Source organism: Anarrhichthys ocellatus, unplaced genomic scaffold, assembly GCF_004355925.1.
Source record: "Anarrhichthys ocellatus isolate YVR2014 unplaced genomic scaffold, GSC_Weel_1.0 scaffold21, whole genome shotgun sequence".
Classification (NCBI taxonomy): domain Eukaryota; kingdom Metazoa; phylum Chordata; class Actinopteri; order Perciformes; family Anarhichadidae; genus Anarrhichthys; species Anarrhichthys ocellatus.
In genome coordinates this window covers 6,135,932-6,158,172 of record NW_022280051.1, presented here as the reverse complement: position 1 = coordinate 6,158,172, position 22,241 = coordinate 6,135,932, and the positions used below count along the sequence as shown (strand labels likewise).

General features: G+C 43.0%; 1 protein-coding gene across 1 annotated transcript in view; it reads right to left on the bottom strand.

The window, feature by feature from the left end:
- Window positions 1–22,241, bottom strand: part of plxnb2a.3 (plexin b2a, tandem duplicate 3) — a 92,845-nt gene that overhangs the window by 5,990 nt on the left and 64,614 nt on the right. The window contains exons 4-9 of the mRNA XM_031859248.1: window positions 6,369–6,889; window positions 3,840–4,166; window positions 3,392–3,524; window positions 2,417–2,559; window positions 2,126–2,305; window positions 1,312–1,449 (exon numbers count right to left, since the gene is read on the bottom strand). Of these exons, the coding sequence (XP_031715108.1) occupies window positions 1,312–1,449; window positions 2,126–2,305; window positions 2,417–2,559; window positions 3,392–3,524; window positions 3,840–4,166; window positions 6,369–6,884 (1,437 nt within the window). The 5' untranslated portion in view covers window positions 6,885–6,889. The remainder of the gene's footprint in view (window positions 1–1,311; window positions 1,450–2,125; window positions 2,306–2,416; window positions 2,560–3,391; window positions 3,525–3,839; window positions 4,167–6,368; window positions 6,890–22,241) is intronic.

Sequence of the window (22,241 nt, the reverse complement as noted above, 5' to 3'; positions counted from 1 at the left end):
TTGTCAACAACATTCAGGAGCTTAAGGGCAAAAGATAACACTGAGATGAGGACAAAAAAAAAAATATACACAAGGAAAATAAATCATCTAAACACAAATTTTAAACGTTTTTCGGACTATATTCGTTTAGATTTTGGCAAATTAGCCGTTAAAAACAAGCTGAATCATCTATTAGCAGCTCCTGTTTGCAGTGAACCCATTGGATGTACAGACAACTATCACTGGATTACTTTGATACTGAAGAAAACTTTAAAATGTGAAGATTCCCGGATGAGTTCTGAAGCCTCTTTTGTGCTCCGACTGTAAAGTGGATTTATGTTCTTTTCTCGACGGACATCAGAAGTAATGATATCAGCGGGAGGTGCAAGTCACACTGAATTATATAAATATATCTTTCATGTCTTTGTGTTAAGATTTAATAGAGTTGTGACTCCGAGAAGTGCGATAGTCGACTCAATTTCACTAGTCTGACAGTACAGAGGAGACCGATATATTATATATGATTATTCCCGTCTAGCATTCTCTCTTTAAGAAAGAATTCCTGGAGAAAACAAATCGGTGATGGATCCCTTTTGGATGTTTTTTGTTTGTTTTTTCCATATGATGAAGATATGTGATACATTTAAGTGTTCTATGTAAACATATAAGAGCTTTATATGTTATTTCAACACTGTTATGTACAATGGTAATCACGATCTTCCTTTGATATGTTCTTGTGAAGGGAAGGTCTTGGTGGATGTTATTTTAGTAGAGGACTTCTTCCAACCAGCTGTGGAAGTAATTTAAAGGCCTGACAAGAAGAAGAGTCCGATCTAATACATTTAAATGAGCAGATGGAGCGAGCCTGAGCGTCGTCACTTGACTTGATGAAAGCGAGCCGCCCTCTTGAAGCGCACTCCAATTAATTCATTTCTAAATCAATAACATCAATTTCACTGTCGACGCGTTGCGGCGGAGAATGACAGCGACCGAAAAAAGATGAAAGGACAAAGAAGAAGATGGATGAAGAGAAGAACGCAGAGAGAGGAGGGGGGGGGCAACAAAGAGAGAGCGAGTGAATAAATCAATAGCTGACTTCTGTGTGGTAACGTAGGCGGATGTATCGGTGCGAGTCGATCGGATGAATAAATGATCAAATAAGACGGAGAGAATAAATGAAAGACTCGTTAAGTCCCCGACCTGATGGGGGAATGAAAAAGTAGAAGTGAGGCCATGACCTTCTTCATGCGTCGACACGCGGAGGTGTTCGACGGATGGAAGGTGAGAGAAATGGATTGAGAAGAAGCGTGATCAATGCGTCCGGAGTCTGACCTTCTTCTCCGTGGTGATGTACAGGTGTCGGCGTTCGGAATCGTCGAACATCAGGTTCTTGTTGACCTTCTCTCCCGTGACGTCGCCCTGCGCTCGCCCGTACACCTCGGAATGGGCCGACAGATGCACCTTCAACACCTGCAGAGAACACAAAAACTGCATTAACGCGCCGTTAAATTCAGACTCCTCAGTTACTCCGCTTTGCACTCAATAAATTCAACTAAATATGGCATCACGCCAAAGGGATGACAAGACATGAATGAGAGACATGCTGAGTAAAATGACGTGCATTTATAATGCAAATATTCCATAATGAAGCTTTAAAAGGTCTCAAATCAAACATTTTATGAAGCTTAAACTGGGGAGTGTCCTGTTCAACTATGTTAAATGGTATTTATTCAAAAAACTGGAGACATTTATATGACTTTAGTTCACTTAAATATGAACCAACGTACATATTCATACATGTATTATTGGAGACTGCAATTTCTAGTGCTATATTTAGGGATTGGACGTCTACCACTTATTTAAAAATGTATTTTACAGTAAATACTATGACAGCTTATTAGGGCCAAAGGTCCTGAATAGACACTTTCTTCCCTTATAAACATAAATAAATATCAATACAGTTGATATATATGAATATAATATATTTTAACGGTGTGTCTGTGGAGTTATGAGGTTGATTTCCCCATCAGGTCTTATATGTATTTCATATTTACTATAATTGCAAATGGACAGAAAAAAGGTGACAATCAAGAAGAAAACAAATGACCGCAAAGAATGAAAAAGGAACATAAAAGTCAGTCTTCACCTCTCCGGCGGCGGTGCCCAGGAACGCCACCGTGTGCCCCATTTCCACAGCAATGGCCACGGCGGTCATGTGACCCTTACGGGCCAATGAGGGCTCGGTTGTTAAGGCGAACTCGGCCTTGCTGGCCAACGGGGAGGGCAGGAACTCGGCTCCACACTTATATTTGATGGCCATTTCATTCTGATGGAGCAGGAAAGACATCACGAGTAAAACATTATTATAGAGTTATTTGCTCGTTGTGAATTGTTTCAGTCTCTCGTTATCTCTGACACACAGACGGGTTTTTCTCACGTTAGAGTTGCTGCACAGGTCCTCAGACTTGGAGGAGTAAGGCGAGTAGACAGCAGCCTTGTCGTTAATGATGCCGTTGTCGCTGTAACAGGCTCCTATTATCTCCACCAGCCTCTTATTAATAGAGTGAATAGGGTACATGCCTACAGACAGGAGCAAAAACACAGTTTGAACCTGTTTCACACAGTTTCCTCTGATAATAAATGACACATTTGAGTCTGTTTTCCAAACAATAAAAATGTCACAAACCAAAAATTACAGAGCGCTTATTCTGCAAAATCCTCGATATTCAGTTTTATTTTGATGAAAGAAAATGTGATTATTTTGAAACACGGTAACCACAGAAAACGTGGGATTACTAGAGATGTTTGTTAGAATGAATCATGCTAAATTTAAAGAGATGTACAACTTATACTGTAGGTGTAATCCGTCAGAGCCACATGTGCATGAAACTACAGCTAATTATTCGTAAAATTAGCAATAACTAAAGGAATTAGGCAACCGATGAAAATGGGAGATAATGGGAGGAAAATTGGGGACTTATTCAAATATGTTATTTGGTGAAAACTGATGTGAAAATAAATATATTTTTTCCCATTTTTTTGCTAAATGTCTTGCCATTTAGAATACATTTTTTATTCTGGAGCTTGTGATTTGATCAAAAGCTCCAGATAAGCTACTGTACCAAGCAAACCTAGTGTTTTCTCAGCGGCTGTTTCCATGGTCAAGAATTAACTATGAATCTCAGATATCTAAACAGATTTGTGTTGAACAATCTGGGAATAATGGCCACATGGTGGCGCTAGTACGTCTCAATCTGCACCAACAACTCATCACTTTCTCCGTGTCCCAGGGACAAATTTTCTGCCTCATTCCACTGAAATGTTCTGACATGTTGTTTGGACATTCTGCCAACTAACTGACAAACATCAGGCAACATATCAGGAACATCTGCATAATGAAGACGACACCTACACATGGCTGAAGCAGATGGGTCTTCATCAGAAGTGAAGGTGACAAACAGCACCTTGTCAGAGTCTGGCCTGATTTGGCCTGATTTGTTCATAGTCTGAGCCAAAACTTCCCCTGGTGTTGCAACATAGGCAGCCTGGGTAGACGAGGAGGAGATAAAAGAGCTGAATGTTGAATATTCACACAAAAAATGTGTATTTTGCTGATAAAACAGAGGTACAGTGAGTGTGGAGACCCCATAAATTCAGGTTCAGGAGCATTTTAAATCCAATTTATAAAGTTTTTCAGGGGTCAAAGCCAAGGCGTTCACAAAAAAGGTTCCACGTGAAGACAAACTCATTCAAATGTAAAAAGTCCAAATGGGTTTCTTTCCGAGTCACTGCTGCCCTTTCAATAAAAAATGCCGACAGCCTATCCAGAGTCTTGCAGACTGCATTCATATTGTTATTACCTGAGCTTTGTTGTACTTGTTGGTGGCGCTGCAGTTGAGCTGCAGCTCGGTGTAGGAGTAATAACTCTGATCGACCTCGCACATCCTGGAGATGAAGGTGAAGTTCTTGGTGTCCTGGACGCCCAGCGTCCGCGAGAACAGGAAGTACACGAAGCCGCCGTCCTTGAAGGCGAAGCGGAAGTCGTGGAGGTACCGCAGGACGAAGGGGTTGGCCTGCACCGCCGAGGCCTCGATGATGCTGTCGAACACCACCCAATCCCCGTAGTCCTGGAGGATGCGGGTGGAGATGAGCTTGGTGCTGTCGTGGCTGCCGTACCCTTTACCAACCTGTGGCGGGAGAGACGATTAGCTCATGCCAAGAGGCAGTCGACAGAGTCAGTGTTCCTGTAGACTCATCATGTGTCTAGTTTATTTTACTGCTGTGCTGAGTAAAGGGAATCTCTAGCTTTTTAATATCTCCAATGCGTAAGTGCTCGAAATGGGCCTCATAAGCCGTATGAACATAAAAACTAATCTGGAGATCATCTGGACGAGCCAACGCACGGTGAGAACGAGGGTGCTGTAATTCATCAGTAAAAATGTTTACGTCCTTTTCGTGCAACAACTTTAATCCTGAACAAACGGCTTATAATTAAACATTATCTAAAGGTTTTAGGAATCTGCTCTTTTGATTTAGAGGATATGTTTTACAGGAAAACATTTCCAGAAGAATTAAATGGCTCTAATGTATGTAATAACATAATTATTTAACCATAGAGCAGGTGTAGTCTTTACACCTTTGGAGCTTTATTGAGGCCTATTGTAATAATAATGGTACAGAATTTCATTGACTGTAGAAATTCATAAATGTAGACTACGGCACTTATTTCTACCAATTCAATGCCAATGCGTAAGTGCTCCCAAAACCACCAATCATTGTCTCTATAACTGTTTTTCTTCACGTGTTAAATCCCAGTTATAGATTTGAGACCGGAGACGTGGACTAGAGGGAGACTTGGCTCTGACTCCACCGGACAGATTCTTGACTAGTCCCTAAAGACTTGATTTGACTTGAGAGCGGAAACATTAAGGCTCAAGTAAAACCTTAGACGCACGCCTCAGGTTTCGACCAGAACAATAACACTGTCACATTTAATCATAAGGGCTTTGAAAAGGTCTCGGTCTCAGTGATGTGAAACTCACAGCGGTCAACACTCAGAGAGGAAAGACTTGACGTACAGTTTGCTTTTTACAGTTTGTGAGTTGCCCTCAAGGACTTGCACTGATCAATATCAATAACCATCAGATTAAGGGACTAGATTGTGAACAAAGTGGAGCATCGAGCAGCTGTAGAGTTTGAAACAGAAGGAAATGGAGAGTCGAAAATATCGGATTTTAAACTTCAGGGGCCGTAAACATTGGGAGAAACTCTCAGAGAGCTCCTAACTTAGCCTGAAATCCATCGAGTAGCTCAGGAGTGATTAAAGAAACAGGAAGAGAAACTTTTACCGTGAACTTCTCTGTGGAGTAAATTGTCAGCCATACTTTAAAAGTAGCCTCTGAAATGTTTGAAACCAGAGGCCTACTTGTGCAGTAGTCTCGTCACATGCTTATTATATTTATTTGCTTTGCAGATCATTTTGGTACTTAATCTATTAGATATTAACGGCTTTCATCAGCTGTTGTGATCGCTATAAGCAGTGGCGTTGGTCTGCATGTAAATCTATAAACCAGCGAACACTGTTGCATTTCGCCAAATATCTTACCGCTGACATCACTTCTGGCGTTAAAGAGTGATTGCGTCGGGTGGGGGATGTGACGTATCTAAGGTGAGATCGACCACAGATCCCTGAACGATCTCATCTTTAGCGTTTCATTAATCATTCAGCGTGTGGAGACAGCTCCTTCTACCTCTTTGTCTTTCAAACATTGTTCTCCTCTGCACTAGAAACTCTTGAGCCTCTTGAAAGTCCTCCTCCCTACGAACTACTACTGCCGACAGTGCTTCACCGTAGGAGCCGTCTTAAGGGCTAAGAAGCTCTATTGAATAACGTTTATCCTTTCCAGGAATATGTCTCAAATTTGAGGGGAAATTCTTAGAAAACGTTAAGAATTCTCTTCGTCACTATGAGAGCAGTAGGAAGCTTTATGAAAATGGTTCCCCCAGACCTCCTCTCATACCTTTACCTGAGGAGGCTAGACCTTCACACATCATCTGATTTCATTAGAAACGCCATCAAAAGCTTCACCGTGCTTCCGAAGGAAAAGGAGAAGACATGACATCACGAAACATCTTGTAAAGACTTCACTGATACTGTGTGAAGAAATAAAAACAACCAAACATCTCAAGATAACTGACAAGACCGCTCATTTCCCACATGGCCGCCAATTTGATTCTTCCATTCTCTACAAATTGCAAATTGAATTGCATTTGCTCGCACTATATCACAGATGGAGGTGATGATTTTTTTTAATTCACCCCTGTGCCGCTGGGAATATAACGCATATGTGTGTGTCTGAGTGTGTGTGTGTGTGTGTTTCACTCCTCACCAGGAACACGGTGAAGTTGTTATTTTCCTTGGTGGTGTAGTAGGACATCACTCCCACCACGGAGACGCTCTCCTCGGCACTCGCCACGTACGACTTCTCCCCTTTGGTGTCGCTGAAGTACAGCAGCTCCTCCACGTTGCTCAGGTTCCTCAGCGAGCAGATGCCCCTGAAGACGCTGCCGCAGACCACCAGCACGTCCTTGGCCTCCTGGACCAGCAGCAGCTTGTTGTGGTTGGCGGTGTCCACGGCCTCCTCGCAGGCGTCCGTGACGGGCGGCGTGCACTGCCGGTTGTCCTTTTTGGGGCCCGTCTCGGTGTGGGACTCGACCTCGAGGTCCCGGTTCAGCTGGTAGAGGTGGTTGACGGCGCCGACGTACAGCCGGCCCGAGCGGTGATCGGCCACCACGTTGTTGATCAGAGTGTTGGAGAGGAACTCTCTGTTTTTACCCTGGGAGGGGAGGATGTAGACGGCTGCCAGGGCGAAGAGGGCAAAGTGCCACGCCCACCACCGCTCCATCGTGTCTGGAGGAAAAACACAGGCGAGAAAGAAATGTTGAACTTTCTGGGGTTGAAGATATTCAACTTATTGATAGATCTTAATTACTTCTTCAGAAATCTTTTTTAAGATGCCCGTCACATCTTCAAAATGCTTGTTTTGTCAAATCAACCCGTCCAAAAAACCCCAAAAGCAATCCAATAGACTGAGCTCCAGGGCCCCACAACCGTTCCACAAAAATACATGTAATGAACCGTAAAAATACAGATTAAATAACAGTATTATTGTTGATTACACCGTTTGAAAACAGATGTATGTTAAAATACATTGAAAACAATTCGAGATTCGAGGTTAATCTCTGTGAATTTAAGGCATTTATTAGTTACATATGAACCAGTTTATCTACAGTTAATCAGGAACGGTAAGGTAAAGCACTAAACTACTTCATGAGCACCGTTTCTGACAAACAGTCCTGACAATAAACTCACTGAACTTGGATTCAGAGACAAAGACACCAAGAGCTCGTCCTCCAAACAAAGCAGCGCTGGTGACATTGTACCGCGGGGCTGAGCACCGACTGCAGCACAAACTCAAGGAGAGAGGAATGAAACGCTGAGAGCAAAGAGACGCAGTAATGAGGAGCTTCTCATTAAACCGAGAACATCCTTCTACTGGAGGAAAGTGAGCGAGGAAGAGGAGGAGGAAGAGGAGGAGGTAGGTAACGGGGCTAAAAAGTGAAGAGAGTTGCTGAGCCAGATTAGATTAGTGAAGACAAAAGCAGAAAGTGTGTGTGTGGAGAGAGAGAGACTGAGTGTAGCAATTAGTTTCCCGACGTCCTGAGTTTCTCCTTCCATTAGTCTGGATGCGAGTGTTTAATTATAGCTGTAAAACATCGCTGCACAAACATTCACGCAGCGATGCAACTACAGCAGGTTATTTTTGGTTGATTCTCATAAACTTCATCTTATAATTTTCCCTCAAAACAGTAAAAAACGTTTTAATCACAGCGGCGGCGTCTCTGCCTTCTGTCAAATCAAAACCCATTAAAGTCACTTCGTGTTCGTCTATTTACGTGATCAGGCGTCTATCAGATCGTTCTGATTGGTGGTGGATCAACTGGCTGCCTACCCCCCCCCCCTCTGTGCTGTTAACTCCCTCCAAATTGAATTCACTTCAGTTCGCTTCATTGCAAAAAGGATTTATTGGGTTGAAAAGACTTATCTTTGTACCCACCTGCTCGCCCCAATTACCTATCCCCAGATATCAAGGAGTCAGCTCCTAATGGCTGCAATGCAGACTTTAGAGTGTTACACACAGAAACCTTTGAACGTTTTACTACAACAGATATCCAGCATTTTATTCTATATTCATATCCCTATATTTCAACTTCTGCACAATTGTATGTCTCATTTTTACTTGCACGATTATTTCTTTTTATGCAACGACGGCTTCTCAGTGAGACGAGTTGTGGTCACAGCATTGTTCACCAAATAACTTAAGTTTAGGAAAACCACTTTCCTAATTAATACATTTACACTTTTTAGGGTGTTTTAATGCTGCTTGCTGGTTGGTCGGTTAAACGTCATTGGGTGACGACATTTATTGAAACGTGTGATGTAATATGATACAAGTACATTCAGACAGTGTTGTGAAACTATTTAAATTATTTACTCAAGTAAAAGTAGCAATACCAAAGTGTAGAAATACTCTGTTGGAAGTAAAAGTACTGCATTCAACATTTCATTGAAGTACAAGCGCTAGTATCAGCAAGTACTCGTAATACAAAGCAGCTACTCTCAGTGTTATACTAGTTATACTCTGTGTCATTGTCATTGATGTAGAATTTTGAAAGCAGTACTTTAATGTTGTAGTTTGTCATGGTGGAGCTAACTTTAAACTTTAAAGTTGTAAATTTACAAAAACAAACCTTGGCGGCTCATGTTACCGCATTGATAAATGGTGGTGTCTGTGGTGTGATGAGGGTGTGTCATGTTAAATCTTTTGCCAACAATGTCCCTCATACGCTGTCGCAAAACATCTGTAAACCTGCAATAAGAATAAACTGCGTCCATAATGCAGGTCAGCAGCACTTCATTCACCATGAAAGTAAAATAAAAAGCCTCTTCTTGTTTTGACCCAGTCTCCTCCTCCTCCTCCACCTCAATATAAGAAGACAGCAGGTGTATTCACCTTCGCTCTCAGAGGGCCTGTTATGGAAGTGTGCATCTGCCACATCAAAGGAAATCTCTCTCTCTCTCGCTCCCTCCCTCCCCCTCCCTCCCTCCCCCTCCCTGAATTTAAACCTGAATAAATGTAGCCATAACCAGCTGGGAACAAAACACTGACTCATAAAGTGCAATAAGTAGGCAAACGGTTGCATATCTCACATGATAACTTGATGAACGTAAGTCCAATATTCTCTTTTAGCTCCGTTTTTGGTCTCCACCACCTCCTGAGGGAATCTCTGTGTCTTTAGCTGCTGAATGTTCGACTAAGTTCACCAGTTATTCTCTAACCGTGTCTGTCTGATGTGTACAGTGAGGGTTCAGAGCTTTATCACAGGTGTGCTCCCAACACTGAACCCAGTGCATCTGGTCCTTGTGCATAACTGTATGTTACAATTCTAACACAACTGTGGCGTCCATATCAAATAACCAAACTTCCTGTGAAGATGGAGGTTTATTTTGAAAAGACACTATGCATGTAACAAACCTATATTTACACGAGTCCCTGACACAGAGCGCCATCATTTGAAGCCAGCACTGACCGAGCTCACGTATTTCATGCATTCCAGTGAGGACGTGTTGGCTTCTGCACTCGTTTATTCAGGTGTTCTATCCCGTCTGTGTGGCGGGGGTCTATGGCTGACGGTTTGGCATGTTCTGGTTTGGGTTAACAGACTTTAGGAATGAAAGTCTGCTTGAATATAGTATTACAATGGAGTCCGAGTCTGTGTGTGAGAGATTACATTGGCAGCCACAAGCAGCACATATTTGGTAGAAAACCGGAGTTGCCAACCACGGCGATAAAATGCTAATGTGATGGAAAAGTGAGTCTCACACACACACACACACACTTATATACATACACAGGGGAGAGAACAGCAATCTGTGACTCATTAAAATCCCGAGTGCATACTTTGTGAAAGTCTCACTGACCCCTCTGCTCAAAAAGTTTGGAGTGAAACTAAATCCAGGAATGTCTGCTGAAGCTCCAGCCGGGGGAATAAAGCCCGACTGATTTCCTCTCACTGTCTAACCTCTCTAAGCTTCTCTCTTTCTAACTTGTCTTTGTAATTCACATCGTCTCCCCCTCCCTCTCTCCCCCTCTCTCTCCCTCCCTCTCCCTCCGTCTCTCCCTCCCTCTCCCTTCGTCCCTCCCTCTCCTCACCCGCAGGAGTTCAAACTAAAAACAGTTTTCTGACACACGAGATCCCCGGGGACGCACCAGATCTGTCTGTCTGTCCTTCCGTCCAGATGTTGGCCCAAAGAAACATTTAAACACACGACAGGTCTTTAAGAGTCTGGTTTCCAGTCTATGTAAACAAAACCGTTGCATCATACTTCATTTCAAACACTAAATATTACGTTTTTAAAAATATTTTCTTGTCTATTTTACATCCACTATTCCTTCGGTCTGCATGGTGGACGCGGTGTGACCGTAACATTCACACGTTCAGACTTCACCGAGCGGATGTCTGCGCTGCTTGGATGTCCAATAACATCTTGCCTTGAACTTGGACTTCTTGTTTACGGCTGAAATGCTCTCCGAGTTAGGAAAAGCCCCGACTCGGCCTCATTTTCATTCATGCCCACCACCGGGCGTCATTAGCCATTCATGACATCGGGCTGGAGGAGCGTTGAAGCTGATTGGCCGTGCCTGGAGGGGATATGGACGCTATGATTGGCGGAGCCCAGGGGAAATTGACTTCTTATTGGTGGTAATGAAGAGGCCTGGAGGAGAGCATGGCTGAGACAAAGTAAGCATAAAACTAAAAGACCGAAGACGATAGCACGCACACACACACACACTCACACACACAGCCGTTATACCTCTATCTATCACAAACACACACTCACAATCTCTGCTACCAGTCCCAGAGTCCACAAAGCATTACACACTCATGTAGAGACGAACAAAGAGAGAGGAAGTCCAGGGGTCCAACATACACGGAGCAAGATGTACAAAATCTAGAAAAACATGTTTGTATGCTATGTCGTCTATAGAACGTCAATAGAGTAAATGCACATTACAATACTTCATTTTTCTGTATTCATTATTATTGACGGCTGTCTAGAAGCCACATTAAAAGTCTTTTTGCTTGAATACAAGTTCAGGTCGAGCTACGAGTCCAAAAGTGTTTTGACCGACCAACAGACCAAAAGATATTCAACTTTAAGGCTGCAACGAATAGTTTCATTAGGATGAATCAGAGGATTATTTTATTTTAAATGACCGTTAAAACTTCGAATCTGAGGCAGCTCGAAGAAAAAGACGTTTCATCGGAATCGGACGAGTCCATATGGGCAGAATAAGAAAAGGGACTCCAGGAAGTCATTTGTGTGGAGCGGAGTGAACCTGAGACGGTACATATTATTACACTGCTAAGCCTGCATTAATCTAAAAGTGCCCATCATTACACAGTGACAAAGTAAGAGCCTCTAATAAGGCGACCTTTGAGAAGAGGATTAGTCTGATGATAGCAGGTCGGAGAAGCCGGCCGTTATTAAGCAGACCGAGTGCTTTTATACGCACACAATGTACGGTCTGTATCGTACCACTGGGTAACATCTCAGCAGGGCAACGACACAGCCAGCAGAAACAAACAAAAGACACAGAGGACCGACTGTGTGGACAAAGACACAATGAGTAGTAAATACAGGAACTCATTAACCAGTTCACCACCAAACAATACCGACGCAAGAAGAAGAAGAAGCTTGTGTTGCCATCTACATGCCAAAAGATGACAGCGTAGCACAATGTTTCTCTCATTAGTTTACTTTAGAAAAGCATCTAGGCCTTCAGGGAACACGCGCCATTCAACACGGTGTAGCTTTAGAACAGCGAGCAGCGATGGCTGAAGTCTGAAAACCCCACCTGCTCATTTTGTTATGTACAAAACTATATCTCCACTAGTGATGGATCGATATAGACAGGGCTGTAGTCAAGAAGACCAACTTCATAGAGTCCAGTCCAAGAGCAAAAGCAGGCCCGAGACCAAGACAACCCCGAGTCCAGCAAGGCCCGAGACCAAGACAACCCCGAGTCCAGCAAGGCCCGAGACCAAGACAATTCTGAGTCCAACCATGCAAGAGACCAAGAAAATGTTGAGTCCAACATGGCACAAGACAAAGAAATTTCCGTTTCCAACAAGGCGCGACACTAAGACGTGTGCAAGACTTCAAAAACATTGTTCTCACCACCGAAACCACACTCAAGTAGAAAAGCCCTGAATATAGGTAAAAACATAAACCATCCTCAGATCAAACGTTACATTTGACTGGTGGTAAAGATATAAAGATATCAAAGTTAACGTTCCGTCTTGTTGACAGATAATCTCTTTATTCACAGTTCTCATTGGTTTCCATTAATTTTCAGCTGAAATGAATCACTTAATCAAATTAGTCGCTTGACAGTAAATTAATAATAATCGATGAACACTTCAAGTCATTTGTCAAAAGCATAAATGCCAAAAATCAACTGTTGGGAAACTAAATATCCTCGAGGTCTGGACCGTTTTCAGGCAAACAGATTATGGATCAAACGAGTAATTAATTCATCGAAGACAGCGTACAGAGACGGGACTTGTATTTTTGTTTGTAAAGGACGTGTGGCAATGTGGTTTAGAACAACTCTCTGTGATGGTGCATTCAAGGACACCGACACCGTCAAAAGAATTGTAAGAAATATCAGTTTAAGACAAATGAGCTTTTAGTTTGTATTCAGTTTTTCTCGTTAACTGGATGTTTTAAAAACATAAGTTTGACAAAACTAAATGCGAGGAAGTGTTCCCTGTGATGGATTACCAATCGGAAGAAAGTGCAAATTTATTTCCACAGCACCCTGAAATAAAGTGAAACCTGCCAACTGCCCGTGAGGAAGGAAATCAATCTTCTTAAACAAATATGACTTCACATCAATGCATGGAAAGTTTTCCCGCCGAGGTACAGAGAGAGAGAGACATGATCCCATTTCATGGCGGTAAACTCACGCACTGATTAATTCTGTTATGCAAATGTAATTTAGTGGCTGCGTCCTCTGCGTTGGAGTGAGCGATTAACAACCACTTTCTATCCCGGTGCACCTCCCATTAACCTGACACCGGCACACACTGATGAGACGGTGTGTGTCCCTGTGTGTTTGTATCATCCCTGCATACCAACACACTGCGTCTCCTGCTTTAATTATCTCTCCCACCTAAGCAGCGTTTCCAGCTACTTTTAAAGAACCCAACTCGCTGCTTCGCCTCCGTCAAGAGATTCTGCCGAAGCAATTAAAGGACGCTGGCGTCGAAACGGCGCCGAGGCCTCGTTCAGTCGGCTCACCGCTTCCTGTTTGCTGCATTCGGGCTCATGTGGGGATAACTGTCAGAGCATCCCAGACAGCTCACAGCAACTCATCTTTAAGATGTCGTGATTGACGTTTTTTTCTGTCGACTTAACCGGCTCCAGATCCTGCTGATGCTGTTCTAAAGGCAGACTGAACATGGGGAAAAAAGAAATCAACGAGAGTTGAGAAAAGCTGGCAGGTGTTCTGTCACAGTCTTCAAAGGAGGCAACGCATCAGAAGAATGTTCCTGTTGGGTTTTAATTGATATGAAAGAGACCCCCCACTGTTTGGATACAGGTGCTGTTATGCAACCTAAAGGATAATAGAGGCATTACTCTCACCAAAACCAACAATGCGTTAGTCCGTCTCTCATTACTGTCAAACTTCCCAAAGGAAGATGTAAATCTTAAAGGCTCGGTAGTTTTATAATCAAACAAAACGGGAAGAGATTGTACATTTGCTGGGGACTATTTTCAGCGGCGGAGTGATACACATTTGAGAAAATCTAAATATCTTTGTTGGGAAACGGGACGATCGTCATTATGTCCTCGGACAAATGACTCGGCTCTGATCGGAGGTGATTGGAACATGACACACGGGATGTGACGCGCTTTGTAGTGAACATATAATAAATAAAATCATCAGGGATTTGGACAATTATTACGTTATATTAACATGCACAACATACACTTAATATGCTCTCCTCAAAACCACCAGACTCCAGTCAGACAACAGTCATTTATCTCGCCGATTATCGTAAAACCTTGAAAGAAACAAAATAAAACTCATCAAAACCGGATTTTTTCTGTATTTCCACTGTTCCAACAATCATCAACTCTGGTTTGAGAGTTTGAAAGAGAGACTGAATATAATAACTGATATAAAAAAGAAGAAACCCCCGAAACATTTTGTGGGAAAAGGTTAAAATTCGCTGTGTCACTTACTTTCCTCCACAACTTCCCTAACTCTGCATTTCAAACTACTTGAATGCATGAATATGATTTAAAATATGACTATTTCCGATGGCTGATTCAGCCATTTGTTCCTCTATCAAAGCTGCCAATGGCAGATGCCGTGCTCATTACCCAAAGTTACCACATTGTGAGTTAATTCAAACAACATGCTGCTAATTGCCATGAGATGAAAATATCTCGTTAATAGCCTAAACTTCCTGAACGGAAATTAAAAATGATATCATCTTTCTGAAGAAAACCTTGAGGTGTTTTGGAGAATTGGATTATAAAATCAGTCTGAGGCGCAGATTATGCGAGGAGAATTAAGAAGAACAACAAAAAGTTAAGTGAAAGTGTTGGTTGGAAGAGCGCTCAGTCCACAGATGCATTGAATGTCACATGTTCAGAGGCTGAACACAGAGCTGGATGCATGCAGCCTCCATGGCTGTCCAGTCATTATGTCTGGACACAATCCAGCAGATTTACAGCTTCTCCTCACACCGACTATTAAACCCGCTGCCTCGTCTACAGAGGGAGCAAGCACTTTATTAAAGAACTCGTTTCTCTCCGCTCGTATCCACAAATAATCAGCACCGACGAGTCACTCAAATGTGTGTGTTGCTGCTCATGCATGTGAGCCCAACATGTATTATTAAAAAAGTTTGCCTAACTTTTCCAGTCCTTTTGAACCTCCTGGTGCACGGCTAACCTTTACCCACACACATATAGAGAGGAGAGAAAGAGTCCTCCCAGCTCTCAATTAACAAGGCAGGCTGTGTTTTTAGCTGTGTGTGTGAGACAGAAAAAGGAAAATAAAGAAGCAGAAATTGTTCTTTGCAGCCAGCAGACAGAGATATAGCCTTCATTCCTGCTCAGATTAAAGGATTTAGAGCAAGAAGCCTTATTACAGAGCCAGAGAGGGAGAGCTTTCCCTCCCTCTCCCTCCGTTCAGGGCTGATTAAAGCACAGATAACTCTCCCTCACAGCCTGAAAGCGGCTGGAAGCCTACTCAACACACACACACACACACACACACACACACACACACACACACGCACACACTTTGAAACCTGTTGGACGACCGGCCTTCTTGTGCACGACCTCGCTCTGTTATCAGTATTTTAAGAAGTGTGTGTTGATGTTTATTTTCCATTATTTTAATAAAAAAAGAATCATTTTATAAAACAGCTGGTCATTGTAGTTTTTAACAAACAAACAGGAGGAAGTAGTGCATTTGTTGGGGACTATTTTCAGCGGCGGATGAATCCACATTTGGGGCTCTAGTGAGTATTTGCAGCAGCAGCATGATGTGTGCGGGTTTGAGTCTAAACAAAATACAATGTGTGTATCTTACAAGTAATAAAACACGTTCATGTTTTACTGCACACACTCGACGTTGTTACACCTTTAAAACACACTGTTGTCATCCGTGCTGCTACTCTTCAGTAAGGTGACAAAGCTGCGTTCCCCTCGAGGGAACAACTTCTTCTAAAGTGGAGCTTGTAGAAACTGTGAGCCTTTCAAAGCAGCTTTCCCCAACACACTGCGGCCTTTATGCTCAACTCCAAACAGCTGATCACATCTGCCTGGGTGAATGTTCGTCTCTATTTTAGGCTGTAATCCACATCCAGCACCTACAAGAAGTGACAAGAGACGTCATGCGGAGCAACAAGACGAGACATCGCATTTACATTTTGTCCTCAGCTCACTCTGGTTACAGTTTGTACTTTTGGCTGAAACCGAGTCTCTCCGGATTTAAATTCAGATTTGTTTAGCAGAGAAGAGGATTGTTCTGCAAATCATTACTTTAACTGACTTCTAATCCAATATCTAATGTGTTTATTTCAAACTCTTTACCAGACAAGCCGAATAAAAAGACAAAACTTCCAGGTGTTTTCCATCTTATTAACACTTTTGCTGTCGATTAGGAGGCTTAAAAAAACGTCTTTAAAGCCTTTTTCAAGAGAATGGGCGGAGTACCACGTCAGCTTCTCACTTTAAATGAAACTTTTTTTATTACGAAGTGAAAACGGTGTCGACAGGCTGAAAAACAACAGCGACAAACAACGGAGACATGAATTATGGAGCAGGAAGTGCAGCCCGGTGTGAAGAAGATGTTCGGTCCACTCACTGCACAGCTGGGTGTGTTTCACTGACAGCAGCAGAGAGGTGGTGGAGCTTCATGGTGACGCTCAGACCAGAGCTGCTCCACCGTCACCCATGCAAACTGCCTCATCGACACACACACACACACACACACACACACACACACACACACACACACACCCCCACCCTGCTGGGTGACCACTTTTCACCAAAGTACACTCTTTCAAATCAGCAGAAGTAGAGGAACATTCACCAACACAGCTTATTGTGCACACTGTTACATCCAGTAGGCATTTAATCGGGACCGTAGACTTTATATAAGAAGCGGACGTAGTCGTCGTGACGTCACTCGTTGGTTTGTGGACTTTTTAAGCCTCGAGTTCGGCATTTCAGCAGGGGCCATCTTGGTTTTTTGCAACCGGTGAGCAGAAAGTGACCATATATGGACTGAGGAGGAGTGACCTAGAGACGCCGTATACGTCTCTGGTAGCAACCTGTCAATCACAGTAGCCCCGCCCTAAAGCATCCCCTGCTTTATGGTCTGTGTGACTCTAAATGGACCATAATGTACTAAATGAACATCATGCTGTATTGAAGAAGACTTGAAACTAGAGATTGAGACCATAAACTCATGTTTACAATGTTTTCTGAGGTAATAAATCAAGAGAGAAGTAGAGTCATTTTCTCATAGACTTCTATACAACCAGAGGAGTCGCCCCCTGGTGGACACTAGAGAGAATTTTGATATATACTGATATATCTGCTGTGCAAAGGATTGTGGGTCAGAATAGCCAGAAAAGCATGCTGGCTTGCATTCTGCAAAATGCTAACGTGATGTTTTGTCGAGTTATTGCATAATGCTTTACACGTTTAACGTTTTGTTTCTCTCGAGCTGGTCATTTCTCACACGCTGTGCTCAACAACAAGTGATTCATTTAACAGCAGCGTCCACGATGCTGAGCTCACGCTGAGATGAAGAGAAACGTTGTGGAGACGCTCTGCTGACGGCAGACTCCAGAACCCTCTGGCGCTTCATCCTACAAACTGTACATAATAAAGGCTAACACACACCTTTATTAAGCGTGTGTGTGTGTGTGTGTGTGTGTGTGTGTGTGATGTACAGAAAGTTAGAGGAGACGCCAACAAAGAAGGTAGAGAACAGCGCGCATATCAATGTGTATTCATGAGACAGTGAGAGATAAAAAGGAGAAGAAATGAAGAGTCAGAGATTTAAGAACTGAGTGGTGCATTCTGGGACACGCCGGTGGAAACTAAGCCCTAATGAACCGAGCCTGGAAAGACAGCCTCTATACTTTATAACACATTATAGATCTACAGACAAGACAGACACTCATTAGTCTCCCAGAGGACTCGTCCATTTAACGCTCCTTTAAGTGCTATTTTTGACATCAACATGGAACCAAATGTGATGTATAAAGACGTTTTAATCTTACACATCTATATTTCGTCTGTTTTCATCATCGGAGCGTCTCGACTAAAACTAAAATAAATCCACATACGACGTCGTAGCTCACTTAAAACCTGTCATTTAAAGCTACTGTGAGGAGACGGTGGCTGCAGCGTCTCCTCCGCTGGGAGCCGACACCGACACCTCTCTGCTGGAGACCAGGACGTACTGCTGGACTCGCTAAAGGGAGGGGAGGCCCGGGAGAACCAGAACCAGGACTGAGAGGAGCAGACTGTCAGACCCTGCTGCAGTAAAATGAGAGGTTTTCTAAAGAGTCTGGTGCTCAGAGACACTACCACTTTAGTCCACAGGGGGCGACAGAATCAACACTACATTACAGTTCCTTGTAGTAGCTTTAATAACACCAGACATAAATAAACATTACATACTTTAACTGCACAGTTGACTTCTAATCTAATATTTAATATGTTTATTCAAAATATTTTTCCAGATTAGCCTAAAAAAGCCTCTCTGCTAAAGAACACTTGAGAACAAAACCTTCAGCTGTTTTCCGTCTTATTAATAACTCCTTTCTTGTTTCCTTTCTGGCAACAAGCACACAGTTCCCTGGTACTACAGCAGAAATAATCCAGGTATGATAACACACAGAAAAAGTGTGACCCTGGTTCAGAGCCGAGGAAATTTAGAGGATTACGGGGTATTAAACATTCCCCACTTCTCTCTCTCTCTCTCTCATCCCCATACGCACACACACCTGTACAGTCAGCTGAAGCATGCACAAACACGTACGTACACACACACACACACACACAATGAGTGTGTCTGACCCAGTTCATTATATGAGGGTGTTAGCATGGGAATCTGCATTATTAACATGCAGTATGAATTTAGAGGGTAATACCAGTTAAATGGTACTCTGCCACGCTCTGTGAGTGTGTGTGTGTGTGTGTGTGTTTCACATTTTACAAAAAGTCCATCAGCCTCTTAGCGAAGAACAAGCAAACAAAATGCCGAAGCAGCCTGAAGGTTGTGTAAGAGAGTTTGTAGTGTGTGTGTGTGTGTACATCTCTGTTGTTTCTGTGTGTAAAGCAGCAATAGACGTTGTTGTGGTATCAGCCAGTGACAGCCAGCTGCTGCAGAGCGATAGAGAGACCTTTAGTTTTCATCTCTCTCTCAGCCCTGAGTGACGCGTGTGTGTGTGAGCTGTATAAACAGCTAGGGGGAAACAAATACAGCGACTACTAAAACTGTGTCACTTCCTAATCAAACTAAACAAAGTTTTATTAATTAGTATGAAGAAGTCCTGCAACAACTGTCAATTTCCACTTATTACGAGCATACAGTCTTTTCAAAATAAACTACCGTCTTCACTCGATAAGGTTTAGGAAACAAAACTTCTTGGTAAGGTTTAGGAAAAGGTTGTGGTTTGGGTTTAAATGACTACGGATGTGGCGCTACTTAAGTTCTCCTGGAGGAGAGACCGGCTTTATGTGAGGAAGTGTCATGAAGTTGCATTCTCTTTACTGGCCATCAGGGGGCGACTCCTCTGGTTGCAACAAGAAGTCAGATTGTATAGAAGTCTATGAGAAAATGAGAACCAGAACCAGGACCGAGTAGAGCAGACTGTCAGACCCTGCTGCAGTAAAACGAGAGGTTTTGTTAAGGGACTCTGGTGCTCAGAAACACTACCGCTTTACTCCACAGGGACCGGCAAAGTCCCCTCATGTGAGGCCAAAGTGGAGTCAGGTTGTACAAACCAGGCGAGAGGACCCCTGGAGTCCATTTCAGGCGGACATAAGTTCATCTGAAGGGGGAGATGAGCAGCTCAGAGGAGGTGAGACTCAGCAGAGTCTCCTTAAAGTGAAGCTCTGCTCTCATTAGTCTGGTCCTGATTATAAAAGAGCTGCTGCGAAGTCTGATGATACCAGAGGAGACACCAATTATAGAGAGGTCCGACGCCAGCTCTGCAGGTAGCACTTTTCTATATTATAGCCTGGAGTGTGTGAGTGTAGTGTGTGTGTGTGTGTGTGTGTGTGTGTGATTCATCCAGCCTGGGCTATCTGACGGGGCAGATTGTGATTTTTAGCTGAGCAGTGCTAATCTCCTGTTACAATATGAGGCGCTGATTACACCACTGCACACTGTGGGAACGAGAGAGAAAGAGTGCGTGTGCGTGTGTGTGTGTGTGTGTGCGTGTGTGCGTGCGTGTGTGTGAGGGCAGATAAGACGACAACGTGCGGGCGGGAGACAGAATTAACTGTAGAAGAAGAAGAGAGGAGTGTATTTGTGTCACAGAGGTGAGTCGAGGTTATCCTGAGTATCAAAGTACATTCACTCAAGTACTGTAGTATTTAGAGGTACTTGAGTATTTCCTATTTTATGCCACTTTATACTTCTACTCCACTACATTTTGTATATTCATCTTTTTATTTATTTGACAGCTTGAGTTCCGTCTTTATTATCATTATGAATAAAAAATATAACTTACCAATAAATAATGAAGTATTATTGTACATTAAACTAACAAGAAGTATATGAAGTCATTAAAATGAGCTCCTTCTTTACCAGCTGCAACAACAAAGTGATGAACACGTTAAAGCATCAATAATTATAAAACAATAATAAAATATATATTGTTATGCATAACGAGTACTTTTTACTTTTTGTAAGTTTCGATGCTTACACACACACACACACACACACACACACACACACACTGTACAGCAGGGATGTTATGACTAGAACGAGGCCTGTTATGTTTGGCTATTATACCCAGTGTGTGTGTGTGTGTGTGTGTGTGTGTGTGTGTGTGTGTGAACGAGACACACCAACAAATCTGATCAGCAGCAGCCGTGTTGATGATGATGAACTCATTTTACGAGTCAAACAACCTTCACAATGTTTGTTTCATCCAAACCTCAACAATATGAACTTCATCTCAAAGAAAAGCAGCAAACCTCCAACCAGATGCATCACAAAAGATGCTGATTCACATCCCGTCAATCGAACTATTACTCCGTGTGTTTTGTGTGCAAAAATAATTATTTGTAAAGTAACTAAAGCTGTCAGATAAATGTAGTGGAGTAAAAAGAACAATATTTTCTCTAAAATGTAGAAGAGTAGATGTAGCATAAATACATTACAGTACAGTAAAAGTACTTGAAATGTATACTTGGACTTGGTTACATCCCACCACTGTGTTCAGACTGCTGCTGATGAACTATTTCAGTCCTTCAGAGTGTTTCTGCCTCTCTGGATATTCCTGACATCTAATCTGTTTCTCTCTCAGAGCACTTCATTGCTCCTTCCATTGACTCGTTTTGTCCTGTGTATAAATACACCCACACACACACACACGCACACACACACACGCACACGCACACACACGCACGCACGCACGCACACGCACGTTGAGATAGTTTTCAGATTCTCAGACGGGTGTAGATGCAGAGAGGGAGGCCAGTGAAGACCTTTCACTTGTTGGCGAGTTAAGAGGAGAGAGGAAGACGAGCTGGGAGCGAAGGAGAACAGAGGAGGAGAGGGTCAGTGTTGCTTCTTTCTCTCTTTGAAGACTTCGGCCTCCGGGGGCAAAGAGAAGACGGCGGGGGGGGTCTCAGACATGAAAAGAAGAAGGTGACAAATGGCTGGGAGGCGATGGAAAGCAGTGACCGCTGTGTAGGACCCCTCAGAGAGGCAGGCAGCAAAATATGCATCAGAAAATATGAATAAAATATGAACCAACATGGGACTTTTTTGGGGCGCTGGGGAGTCTCAGAGGTTACACAGAGAGAGCTGCAATAAACAACCAGAAGAAGAGAAGAAGCAGACAATGTGGCCGTCCTGTGTGGTTGAAACGCTCCACATCAATGCAGGAGAAGAGAAGTGAGAACCTCGTGGGGTTCAACGCTTTAGAGACAGAAAGTTTCTCTACACAGAACCAACCACAAAATACTTGAGTTCAAAAGGAAATGAATCCCTGATTTTAACAGGAAGTCTCGCCTATTTTCTCTCGGCTGAACTTTTATTTTAAGCTGCAATAACTGGTTTCTGTTGGTCACGTGGGAGCAGCAGAAACAAACTGCCAACACAACATAACACACAACAGTTGCTTCTTTCCTGCGTTTTCCCTCGAAAATCCAGCAACAAGTGTTTCCACTCGTTCCTTCTGTCTTCACAGGAAACAACTCGGTTAAGTTGCGGAAAAGATCCTGGTTTGGGTTAAAACAACTACTGAAGCGCCGTTATTTAAGTACGGATTACGCAACAAATAAAACATCGTTGACTTCCTGTTTCACGGTTCCTTGTGACGGTTGCAGTTTTAAGCATGTGGTTAACGTTGCA